Source organism: Amblyomma maculatum, chromosome 3 (assembly GCF_055883805.1).
Source record: "Amblyomma maculatum isolate TAMU_Amacu chromosome 3, ASM5588380v1, whole genome shotgun sequence".
In the NCBI taxonomy this organism is placed as follows: Eukaryota; Metazoa; Arthropoda; class Arachnida; order Ixodida; family Ixodidae; genus Amblyomma; species Amblyomma maculatum.
In genome coordinates, this window is record NC_139346.1 from 60,185,778 (window position 1) to 60,198,252 (window position 12,475).

A 12,475-nucleotide genomic window follows, 5' to 3' on the forward strand; every position below is an offset into this window, starting at 1 on the left:
CCTGGCAACGTTTAATGCTAGAACCCTAGCTAGTGAAGCTAGTTTAGCAGTGCTGTTAGAGGAACTAGAGGGCATGAAATGGGATATCATAGGGCTTAGTGAGGTTAGGAGGCGGAATGAGGCATATACTGTACTGAAGGATGGGCATTTACTGTGTTATCGAGGTTTACCAGAGAGGCGACAACTAGGAGTAGGTTTCCTTGTCAATAAGTATATAGCGGGTAATATAGATGAATTCTATAGTATTAATGATAGGGTTGTAGGCATCGTAATTAGGCTTAATAAGTGGTATAAACTGAAGGTTGTACAGGCCTATGCACCTACATGTAGTTATGATGACCAGGCAGTTGAAAGCTTCTATGAAGATGTAGAATCGGCAATGCGAAAAGTAAAGAAGCAGTATACTGTACTAATGGGCGACTTCAATGCCGGGTTGGGAAAAAACAGGCAGGAGACAAGGCAGTAGGTGACTATGACATTGGTTCTAGAAATTGCAGGTGGTGTTACTAGTTGAGTTTGCAGAGCGCAATAACTTACGAATCATGAATATCTTATTCAGCAAACGGAAGAACCAGAAATGGACTTCGAAAAGTGCTAACGGAGAGACTAAAAATGAAATCGACTTCATAATGTGTTCAACCCCGCCATTGTGCAGGATGTAGAGGTAATCGGGAAAGTGCGATGCAGTGATCACAGGATGGTGAGGTCCCAAATTAGCCTAAATCTGAAGAAGGAACGCAACAGATTAGTAAGAAAGAAACCCATCAACGAATTAGCGGTGAGGGGGAGGGTAGAAGAGTTCAGGATCTCGCTAATGAATAGGTATTCAGCTCTAACTGAGGATGGCTACATTACCCTAGAGGCAAGGAACAATAATTTCAGAGGCATCATTACTGAGTGCGCGGTAGAAGTAGGCGGTAGGATAGTTAGAGAGGATACCGGTAAGCTGTCTAAGGAGACGAAAGATTTGATTAAGAAACGCCAGAGTATGAAAGCTTCCAATCCAACAAACCTGATTCAATTGGCCGAGATATCAAAGCTAATCAATAAGCGCAAGGCGGCCGATATAAGGAAGTATAACATGGAGAAAATTGAGCATGCTGTAAAAAACGGGGGAAGCCTTAAAGCGGTAAAGAAGAAATTGGGCATAGGCAAAAACCAGATGTATGCGATTAGGGACAAGGCGGGCAACGTCATCACTAATATGGAAAAGATAGTCAAAGTAGCCGAGGAGTTCTATACAGATCTCTACAGTAGCCAAAGTAGTCAGGACCGTAATGAGATTGGCGGTAGGGAAAAACAGTCAGACGTTTCACCAGTGACGAAGGACGAAGTCAAGAAAGCACTAGAAACTATGAAAAGGGAGAAATCAGCTGGAGAAGATCAGATAACTACAGATTTGCTGAAGGACGGAGGGGATATCGTGCTAGAAAAACTGGCCATTCTTATACGCAGTGCCTGGTGTCATCGACGGCACCGGAACCATGGAATAATGCAAACATTATCCTCATTCACAAGAAAGGGGATTCTAAGGACCTAAAAAATTACAGACTAATCAGCTTACTGTCTGTTCCGTATAAGGTATTTACTAAGGTAATCGCTAATAGAATCAGGACAACCTTAGACTGCAATCAAGCGAAGGATCAAGCAGGGGTTCGGAAACGGTACTCTACTATGGATCATATCCATACCATCAATCAGGTGATAGAAAAATGCTCGGAATATCACCAGCCCTTATACATAGCATTCATTGATTACGAAAAAGCATTTTACTCAGTTGAAACCTCGGCGTTGATGCAGGCATTACGAAATCAGGGGGTAGGCGAGCCGTACGGGAAAGTGCTGGAAGATATATATAGTGGCTGCACAGCAACCATAGTTCTGCAAAAAGAAAGTAACAAATTTCCCATAAAGAAAGGTGTTAGTCAAGAAGACACAATCTCCCCAGTACTATTCACAGTTTGTTGGAGGAAGTATTCATAGACTTGGAATGGGAGCAGTTAGGGATGAGGGTAAATGGAGAATACCTCAGTAATCTGCGATTTGCTGATGAAATTGCCTTGCTAAGCAACTCGGGGGATGAACTGCAAATAATGATTGATGACCTAGACAGAAAAAGTAGAAAGGTAGGCTTGAAAATCAATATGCAGAAGACTAAGGTAATGTTCAACATCCTCGGGAAGGAACAGCAGTTTACATTAGATAGCGAAATACTGGAAGTAGTAGGCGAAAATGTCTACTTAGGACAGGTAGTAACCGCAGATCCAGACCATGAAAAGGAAATAACAAGAAGAATAAGATTGGGATGGAGCGCATTTGGCAAGCACTCGCAGATTATGACTAGCAGCTTACCGGTATCGCTCAAGAGGAAAGCATACAACTGTTGCATCTTGCCTGTACTCACGTATGGGGCTGAAACGGGGGGGCTAACCAAGACAGTTCTAGTTAAGTTGAGGACAACCCAGAGGGCTATGGAACGAAACATGGTAGGGGTAACATTAAGAGATAGAAAGCGTGCAGAGTGGGTCAGAGAAATAACTCAAGTTACCGACATTCTAGTGGAAATTAAGAAGTGGACATAAGCAGGTCATGTAGTGCGAAGAGAGGATAACCGATGGTCGCTGAGGGTAACAAAGTGGATTCCAAGGGAAGTAAAGCGTAGCAAGGGGCGGCAGAAAGTTAGGTGGGCGGATGAGATTAAGAAGTTCGCAGGGGTCAAGTGGATGCAGCTAGCACAGAACCGGGTTAAGTGGAGAAATATGGGAGAGGCCTTTGCCCTGCAGTGGGTATAATCAGGCTGATGATGATGATCTTGTTTAGCTTACGACACCGAGGACGAGATATTCTTGTGCCAATACGTAGGACCGTTTCTCTTTGTCACAATGCTGGAAGACATCAGCAGTGCCATTGCAAAAGTATCCTCGTGATTCACTGCTCATAGAAGATGCAGATCACTCACGTGCTTCCACTGAAACGTCCCAATCCTAAAACGTTCTTTGATTCGCTCGAAGAGAAACGTCTTCTGCCCGGGGAGAGTTGTGCCAATTACGCTGCACGGCCAGACACAGCACTAAAGGCAGAGCAGGGAGAGGTCAAGCAGCGTGTACTCGGGTTTCGATTTGTGTGGATGCTGGCTGCTCCCCGATTTCATTCATTTCCCGCTTATATTATACATTACTCATCGCTGTAACAATACCATGTACCAATCTATTTACGATAGCATGCTACTGAGCAGCCCATGGGATTTCGCTGTTAAACTCTGCATAGCCTGGACAAAATCCACGGTTGATCCAAGTTTAAGAAACGCCCATTAGCTCAGGGATGCACGTCCAGAAACAGTAGCTTGGTTCATTGCTGCTGAACCGAATCTTGACCAGTATCTCTGCTGTTATAAGACGCAAGGCTTCTTTTGAAGTTTACTCCATTTTTTTTTTCACGCTGCAATGATTACAGACACAGCCTTGGTGATCACTGCAGTACGTTGCAGTGGTTTCTGTTTATTTGTAAAATTGTAAATTGGGTAGGAGGAAGGCACAGTATCTGTCAGAATTTAGGTTGGAAATGTGACCGCACCGTAAGGGAAGGAAAAGGGATAAAAAGGAGAGAGGAAGTGCTGCCCCAGAGGAGGGCTTCAAAAATAGCACCAGCCAACTAAACATAGCGGTCGATATCCACGCATTTTGGTTGGCTTACCAAACCTGGCTCCCGTTCGCACCACTGCTATTGATTTGACAGCACATATTCCCACGCTTCGCGTCATCAGAAACTGTCACCAGAAAGCATAACCGGAAAACAACTTTCCCACCTGTTATCCATCCAGTCGACACTCAATAATATGCAATCAATCATATAATAATTCCCAATATTAAGTTTTGATCAGTAACTGCCACAATAATGGCCATCCTGTATACGAAGTGCCTGGTGTCATCGACGATAGCGGAACCATGGAAGAACCAAAACATTATCTCAATTCATAAGAAAGCCAATGTTTAGAACTTGAAAAATTAAAGATCAGTCAGCTTACTGTCTGTTACGTATAAGGTATTTACCAAAAGTAATCGTTGATAGAATGAGGACTTTAGACTGGAACCAAGCAAAAGATCAAGCAGATCAAAATGCTCCGAATATAACCAGCCCTTGTTGCATTTGACTCAAAAGAAACTATTGCGGTCATGCAGGCGTTCCGAAATCAGTGTATAGACGAGCCGTACGTGAAATTGCTAGAAGTTATATATAGAGGGTGCACAGCAGCCCTGGTTCTGCAAAAGGAAGTAACGAAATGCCTATAAACAAAGGTGTTAGGCGAGAAGACACGATCTTCTCAGTACTATTCACAGCTTGCTTAGCAGAAGTATTCAGAGACTTGGAATGAGAGCAGTTAGGGATAAGGGTAGATGGAGAATACCTCAGTAATCTGCGATTTGCTGATGACATTGTCTTGCTAAGTAATATAGAGGATGCATTGCAAAGAATGATTGATGACTTAGACAGGAAAGGTAGAAAGGTAGGCTTGAAAATGAATACGCAGAAGACTAAGGTAATGTTCAACAGCCTCGGGAAGGAACAGCAGTTTAAGTTAGGCAGCGAAGCACTGGATGTAGCATTCGAATATGCCTACTTAGGACAGGTAGTAGCCGAAGATCCGGATCATGAAAAGCAAATAACAAGAAGAATAAGATTGTACTGGGGCGAATTTGGTAAGCACTCGCAAATTATGACTAGCAGCCTACCGGTATCGCTCAAGAAGAAAGTATACAACAGTTGCATCTTGCCTGTACTCACCTATGGGGCTGAAACGTGGAGGCTAACCAAGAGGGTTCTACTTAGGTTCAGTGCAACGCAGAGGGCTATGGAACGAAAAATTTTAGGGGTAACATTAGGAGGTAGGAAGCATGCAGAATGGGTCAGATAAATAACTCAAGTTACTGACATTCTAGTGCAAATTAAGAAGAAATGGGCATGAGCAGGACATTTAGTACGAAGAGCGGATAGCCGATGGCCGCTTAGGGTAACAAACTGGATTCCAAGGGAAGGAAAGCGTAGTAGGGGGAGGCAGAAAATTAGGTGGGTGGATGAGAATAAGAAGTTCGCAGGGGTCACGTGGATGCAGGTAGCACAAAACCGGGTTAATTGGAGAAATATGGGAGAGGCCTTCGCCCTGCAGTGGGTATAGTCAAGCTGGTGATGATGATGATGATGATGATGATGAAGAAGAGTCACAATAATGGTTTGTCAGAGTCCTAGTTATTCATTCTCAAAGTTATTCATAGGGATACTTTGTCATACCCATGTTTAGTGATATTTATAGTTAGGTAGTTATAATTAGTCTATTGCCATGACTATGACTGACTAACCATTCTGCCTAAAACTAATTATCATTCAAGACAATGACTGAATAACTATGAATATGACTATGACTACCAAATGGCCATGATTGTAAAAACCGAGACTGATTATGTCTAAGCGTTACTATGCCTAACCATGACTATGAAAATACTCATGGCTACCCATGACTAACGTTAACTCAATTTATCTGAATGCATGCAAACAGAGCAAACGAGAAGTTTTTTCGTCAGATTGAGATATAAGGGGCTTCTTTCGCATTCATGTCATTGCGAAGCTCTGTTCACGATGCACGTTTACACAAACTGGCGCCGCCGCAGGCCGAAACGAGCGTTGGGTTGAGCTCTCTGTTAATATTAAGGCGAAGTTGAATGGCCGAAATGATTGTAGAGTGTGGTAATGCTGTCGTAGACTCTACAGAATCTTCGCAATGAATTGCTCCACATAATGTTCTTGTACACTGATACATAGCTAACCCAATGCATTTCAGAGGTGCCCGTAGAGACTATCGCATTTGGCCCGATGAAACGAAAAATGAATAGAATTACCCAAATGCATTATTTCATTTTAAGATAGGAATCATCCTTGTCGCACGGCGCTGTTCTACTTTCTTTCACAGGAGTCAGACCATTACCATTCTCACGTCTGTCGCTGCAATCCTCGTCCTGTTTCGTCACAAAGTGTAAAGGCACCGCGGCAAAGGGAGCTGCTGCCTGTCTTAATCTTTCTCCCTGATCACTGCGGGAGCCAGATCAAAGGTTTTTCGTCTTCTCTTGTCCCGCAACACCAGGGTGACGAGGAGTACACCGATGCACAAATTCATGGCGCCGAGCATCCGGTAGAAGTTGTTGTATGACCCAAGGGTGTCTCGAAAGAATCCTGCGTGTAATATTAGTGCGTTTAATATAAATAATCAGAAAGGCTACAAAAGGCGGAAATGTAATTCTGTTGTTCGCACCAGTGATTATTACCTGAATTTTGTATGCCTCCTGCAAATTGCGCTTCCGAAGCCTTTCTTTGTTTTCAGTCACTGATAGTCCGAATGCTTAACTGAAGAATATTCAGCTGAAACTGATGCCTTTTGCTTCGCCGGGCTCCCGAAATCTGTCGCTTTTATACCTATCTGCAGAAATCTCTCCCTGGATGTATTGTGTTCTTCTCGCCTACGCCGACTCAATCTCTGCTCATCAATATAAATTTAGTGGGGATGGCAAACACTGCACCTGGCCTAATACGCTGTGCACTTTATACGTGAGCAGCACTTATCTTATCGAAATTGTTCATTGTGGTAAATATGTTAGTACACATATACAGGCATTGGCGTGCCACATTTGGAAACACTTCCACGAAATGCTTTGCGCTCAAACGATTCCCAGTAAGTTGACATTTTAAGCGCCTCATCAACACACATAAGAACATTATGGAGAATCCATTTTCTAATTAATGCTGCTGCTCATACTTTACAAAAAAGCAACCTGGGTGATCAAAGACACCAAGTCCATTACGTGAAAATACGTAGCCCTCGTTAATAGCGATATTGGCGCTGAGGTGTTTCCATTTTTTTATTACCTGAGCGTTTATTCTGGCGCTGAGACAAGATGCTCCAGGTGAAGATCAGTAATTTTCAACTCTAATTTTGTGCATTTATTTTTGACACATTTGTATTTGCCGAAGACACCACACACAAATATTCTAATGTTTTATTCAGATAAGACATTGGTAGTTTGTAAAATGAAACCATTAATCTATAGGAGTCTGTAGAGTGTGACAAAGCAAAATAAAGCAGATAAATTGAGATATATCGTCTTTCTTTTTCTGCATAAAACTTCGCGGCACCAAGAATGTGTGTGAAACACTAAAAGGGCTTGCTAGGAGAAGGTAGCGCTAAAATCACTGAGGAACCTACACTTCAATGATGTACGCTTACTAGATCAGGACGGTTGAAGCATCGACATGTGTGCGCCAGTTGCATTGTTTCCTAGCATGCAAAGGGTATATGGTTGAGACTTTCATTGGTAAATGAAGCTTTCGATATCCTAGTTGCATTACAGATTTATACCTGGCGTGCTAAAGGAAATACATTTTTCAGTTCAGAACGGGTCACCCTATAATAGGCCTCTACAGGGAAGATTTCCGTCGATATTCATAAAATTACATAGCATAGGTTATTGCAGCCACAGCCTTAAAAGGAGCCGCCAAACAGAAATCGGACACTGTGGATAGACTACGGCAATCTGCAGTTTACAACACCACTTAAATAGAGGCCGGGAAAGCCTAAATATAAAACAATTGGCTCATGCGCCGACACCTATTCACTGAACGACTTTCAATTAGGCTATTTTAGAGAGCCGCACACTTCCACTTGCAGCAACAAGTACTTACATCTGAGTGTGTACATTAGAGTTTAAAGTTAAGATTTTTATAGATGACGTTCATCTTACATCAATGTTTGCTTCTTCGGAATAACGTCAGCATACCGCTAATTAGGAAAGCGTCAATTATTTACTGACAACAATAATTCATTGTAGCTGTCTTCATCGCCTCCTGAAACAATAAGCGGCAATTGCTGAATTAACTCAGGGAATAAAGTTTTTCAGGCGGTTGAAAGTGCTACAGTATATCTTATTACTTAGTGTCCCTTATCAAGAGGTGGAGTAATTGTGAACTTCTCACCTATCACAGTAGGCCCACTTAAAGAAAGTGGAACCAGCGCCAAGCCAAGGATTCCGAAGAATGTCGGCAACCGGTCGACTCCAAGGTAATCGTTTACCAGCACACTTCGGATGCATGTCACAAATCCCTCTGACACTCCGATGAGCATGTTCAAAGCCACGAATGCAGGGAACGATTCCATCGCCGACATGGCTAGCAAACAGGCACCAGCACAGGCGAAGCAGACGACAGCGAAGGGGCATCGGCTATGGCTGACGTTGTCCGAGGCAAGCGGTAGGAGTGTCCTCCCCGCGAACTGACCCGCAGCGTTATAAGTGAGTACAAGTTTCGCCCTGTCCAAGGGAGATCCCTTATCCATGCCGTAGTCCACAACGGTTGTCGTGTGCATTGAGATGGCGCAGTCGCAGAAGGCGTAGACTACTAAGAGCACGTAAAATGCAGGCTCACAAAATATGGTAAGCTGTCTCAAGGAATCTCTAGTTTCTTGATCGGACCGCGGCTGCCTCCTAGCCATATGAACGTGCGATGGTGGTGCTATATTTAGAACGATTTTGTTGTCATTAGTCCCGCTCGACATATAAGGAAACCCACCCCCGGCAAAAGAAACGTCCGAGCTTTGGTTGTGAGTAACCGGCGTCGGTCGCACTGCCGACGTTTCTTTCTTACACGTGCACCAATCGCTGCCGGATGTTTTGAATTCCGGTTGCATTTCGGTAGGTGATCCTTTCTGCGACATTACTTGCTCTTCTGTTTGAGAGCCACCCCCAGTAGTGATTCTGCCTTCTTCTTCCACCCGGTGCTCTATATGTTTGATCGCTTTATTCCGAAAACAGCGCTTGACAGCCTTGCATCTGAGCTGTTGAGGACGTCGAAGGGTCATCGCTATTGGCACTGCGTGAAATGTGATTCCTGCTCCAATGAGCAGGCTGCCTCCTAGGCCGTAATGGTCTGCAAGGACTGAGAAAACCAAAGGACCCGCAAGTCCAGACCCTGCCCAGCCGATATACTTGAAGGCGGTAGCGGTGGCCCTGTATTTGTCGAAATACAACATAGTGTACACCGTATAAGATATAATCGAAGCTCCACACCCCGTACCTGCGCAAGAAAGAAAGAAAAAACAGTACGATTAGCAACAGAGCCAGAGAAAGAGGGGGTAATCTTGTTTTTAAAATCAAAGGAAATTTAAGCATGTTTTACAGACACGCTGGGCTGCTACTTTGCGAATGGGATCAGAAACAACGGAGGAGAGAGGTGTACGGAACGAGAAATGTCAAATAATGTGCTATGAAGCCGCGGAATTGGAGTGAGGCGCCTATTATGGATAGTGTAGAAAATATATAGAGCAGATGTGGTATGGTTTAAAAATTTGTTTTCGACGTTCACTGCAAAGAATAGAGCAATGATGCATAAGGGATTTCAGAGTTTCTCCAAGAGCACAGTTTGGTCGAGAGAGGAAAATAAAAATTCATTTCAAGTCTTCGGGTCTATTAGGTATAGCAGGCTAGGTAATAAATTCAGAATAAATGGTAATCTAAACTTAAGGATGCGGCTTTATTATTACAAAAGCACGCCTTCATCAGTCGTCATCATCATCATCATCATCCTGATTATACCCACTGCAGGGCCAAGGCCTCTCCCATATTTCTCCACTTAACCCGGTTCTGTGCTAGCTGCATCCACTTGACCCCTGCGAACTTCTTAATCTCATCCGCCCACCTAACTTTCTGCCGCCCCCTGCTACGCTTTCCTTCCCTTGGAATCCAGTTTGTTACCCTCAGCGACCATCGGTTATCCTCTCTTCGCACTACATGTCCTGCCCATGTCCATTTCTTCTTCTTAATTTCTACTAGAATGTCGGTAACTTGAGTTATTTCTCTGACCCACTCTGCACGCTTTCTATCTCTTAATGTTACCCCTACCATTTTTCGTTCCATGGCCCTCTGGGTTGTCCTCAACTTAAGTACAACTCTCTTGGTTAGCCTCCACGTTTCAGCCCCATAGGTGAGTACAGGCAAGATGCAACTGTTGTATACTTTCCTCTTGAGCGATACCGGTAAGCTGCTAGTCATAATCTGCGAGTGCTTGCCAAATGCGCTCCATCCCAATCGTATTCTTCTTGTTATTTCCTTTTCGTGGTCCGGGTCTGCGGCTACTACCTGTCCTAAGTAGACATATTCGCCTACTACTTCCAGTATTTCGCTATCTAATGTAAACTGCTGTTCCTTCCCGAGGATGTTGAACATTACCTTAGTCTTCTGCATATTGATTTTCAAGCCTACCTTTCTACTTTTTCTGTCTAGGTCATCAATCATTATTTGCAGTTCATCCCCCGAGTTGCTTAGCAAGGCAATTTCATCAGCAAATCGCAGATTACTGAGGTATTCTCCATTTACCCTCATCCCTAACTGCTCCCATTCCAAGTCTATGAATACTTCCTCCAACAAACTGTGAATAGTACTGGGGAGATTGTGTCTTCTTGACTAACACCTTTCTTTATGGGAAATTTGTTACTTTCTTTATGCAGAACTATGGTTGCTGTGCAGCCACTATATATATCTTCCAGCACTTTCCCGTACGGCTCGCCTACCCCCTGATTTCGTAATGCCTGCATCACCGCCGAGGTTTCAACTGAGTCAAATGCTTTTTTGTAATCAATGAATGCTATGTATAAGGGCTGGTTATATTCCGAGCATTTTTCTATCACCTGATTGATGGTATGGATATGATCGATAGTAGACTACCTTTTCCGAAACCCTGCTTGATCCTTTGCTTGATTGCAGTCTAAGGTTGTCCTGATTCTATTAGCGATTCTACCTTCATCAGTATTACGGTTATATTAACGAGAATCGCAGCCGAACAAGTCTATATGTCTGGCATCTTATTCGCTATCCAGTGAATATGAATCGCAACAGTAAACCTGATTTAAACTTCTTGATATGCATTCTGCGTTTTGTTAGCTGGAACATTGGAAGACGGAGAATTTTAGCTTAAGCGGTAAGAAATGTCGAAACAGCTTGGACCGCATTCAAAACTGCCTTTAAAGAACTCCCTCTTCCACGCTGGCGCCGGTCATACCATTCCTGGCGACCACGAGCAGAATAAACCAAATCTGTGGCAAAGTGCTCGTGCTACCCTACTGAAAAATCCTGTATAAAATTCGTACAGGAAATCGTATACAGGTTTACTGTACAGGATCTGGGATACAGGATTGGGGGCTATTTCAGCAAATTCCTGTACTGCCCTGGAAAGTCCGGAATGAAACCGCGCGGAGCTCTGATACGGGAATGGCCTGTATGGTTGATGGCCCTCGTTTCCCGAAAAAAAAACGCGTCGCCAGGGTGGAAAAAGCATGCGACAATATAAAATAAAACGACTATATTTAAAATAATATATAAAATGAAAAAAATAAAAAAAAATTTAGTACCGAATGTGGGATCGAACCTCGGTCCTTATGGTTTCCAGACGGGCACCTTAACCAAAAAAAAAAACTACTCTACGGCGGCTTATGGTTACAGTGGTTACTATTCAGTATATGTAGCTACTTTTGCTCTTTCGTACTTGTATATTTTCCTTGGCAGTAGAATTTGTGGCCGTAATTCACCGATCGCCCTTTAAACACGCTGAATATCTTCGCAGGCTATCACGAGGGTTCACAAATGTGGCGTATCTTTATAATGCATCGCTTTATTGAAGGCAAACCTCGAGATATCATAATTTGCTAGTGCTGATGTGTTTTTCATCGTCTACGAACGCTTGTAAGTTTTCCTACATAGAGATATCCGCTGCACTAATACTTGTAATACTGGGTGTTTTAGCTTCACGTGCTACCAATGGAGCATCGATGCCAATGAATACACTTCCGACTGATCGGTTTCAATATGTAAACATTCGAGAACGCGTCGCGCGGTGTGCGGCTATCTGCGCATCTTTCGATGGTCAGCGATGTTTGTTTATTTTTTCGCGAACAGTTTTTGTCATCGCTAGCGAAACGATACGTTCGTGCTTCTACTTTCGTGTTGTAGGCGGCAGATCTTCAGTCGCAGATATGAAGACGCACCGCAAGATCGTACGAGCTGCAGCGACTGTTGTACGCGCAAAAGCGACGCGACGCGCGTATATGCTTGCTAGCGCACACTTCGACGGCTTCGCATTTTTGAGGTATTTGGGAAACGAAGCGCGCCCTTTATATACAGAACAGTTGTATAAGATGTTTGGTATCATGCTTATTTAGTGCACTGGCGTGTCCGGCATGGTCATTCTGGTTGAGCTTCGTCGATCGGCCCGGCTTCTGTTCAGAAGCGGAATACTCTGCCCGGTATCAGTTCCAGAAATGACGTGTTCGTCCGGTTTCTGGTTAATTGATACAGGCTGAATAATACATAACACTACTACATTTGAAAAAGAAAAAAAAAAGAAAAGCAAAAAAGAAAAAGAAACAAAAAGAAAATAGAAAAGGAAA

At 43.5% G+C, this 12,475-nt stretch overlaps 1 protein-coding gene across 1 annotated transcript in view; it reads right to left on the reverse strand.

Annotated features, from left to right (window-relative positions):
- Nucleotides 1-5,633: 5,633 nt before the first annotated feature.
- LOC146194849 (uncharacterized) overlaps nucleotides 5,634-12,475 on the reverse strand; it is a 32,207-nt gene continuing 25,365 nt past the window's right edge. Inside the window, exons 4-5 of the mRNA XM_084596652.1 lie at nucleotides 8,017-9,111; nucleotides 5,634-6,222 (exon numbers count right to left, since the gene is read on the reverse strand). Coding sequence (XP_084452778.1) covers nucleotides 6,062-6,222; nucleotides 8,017-9,111 — 1,256 coding nt within the window. The 3' untranslated portion in view covers nucleotides 5,634-6,061. The remainder of the gene's footprint in view (nucleotides 6,223-8,016; nucleotides 9,112-12,475) is intronic.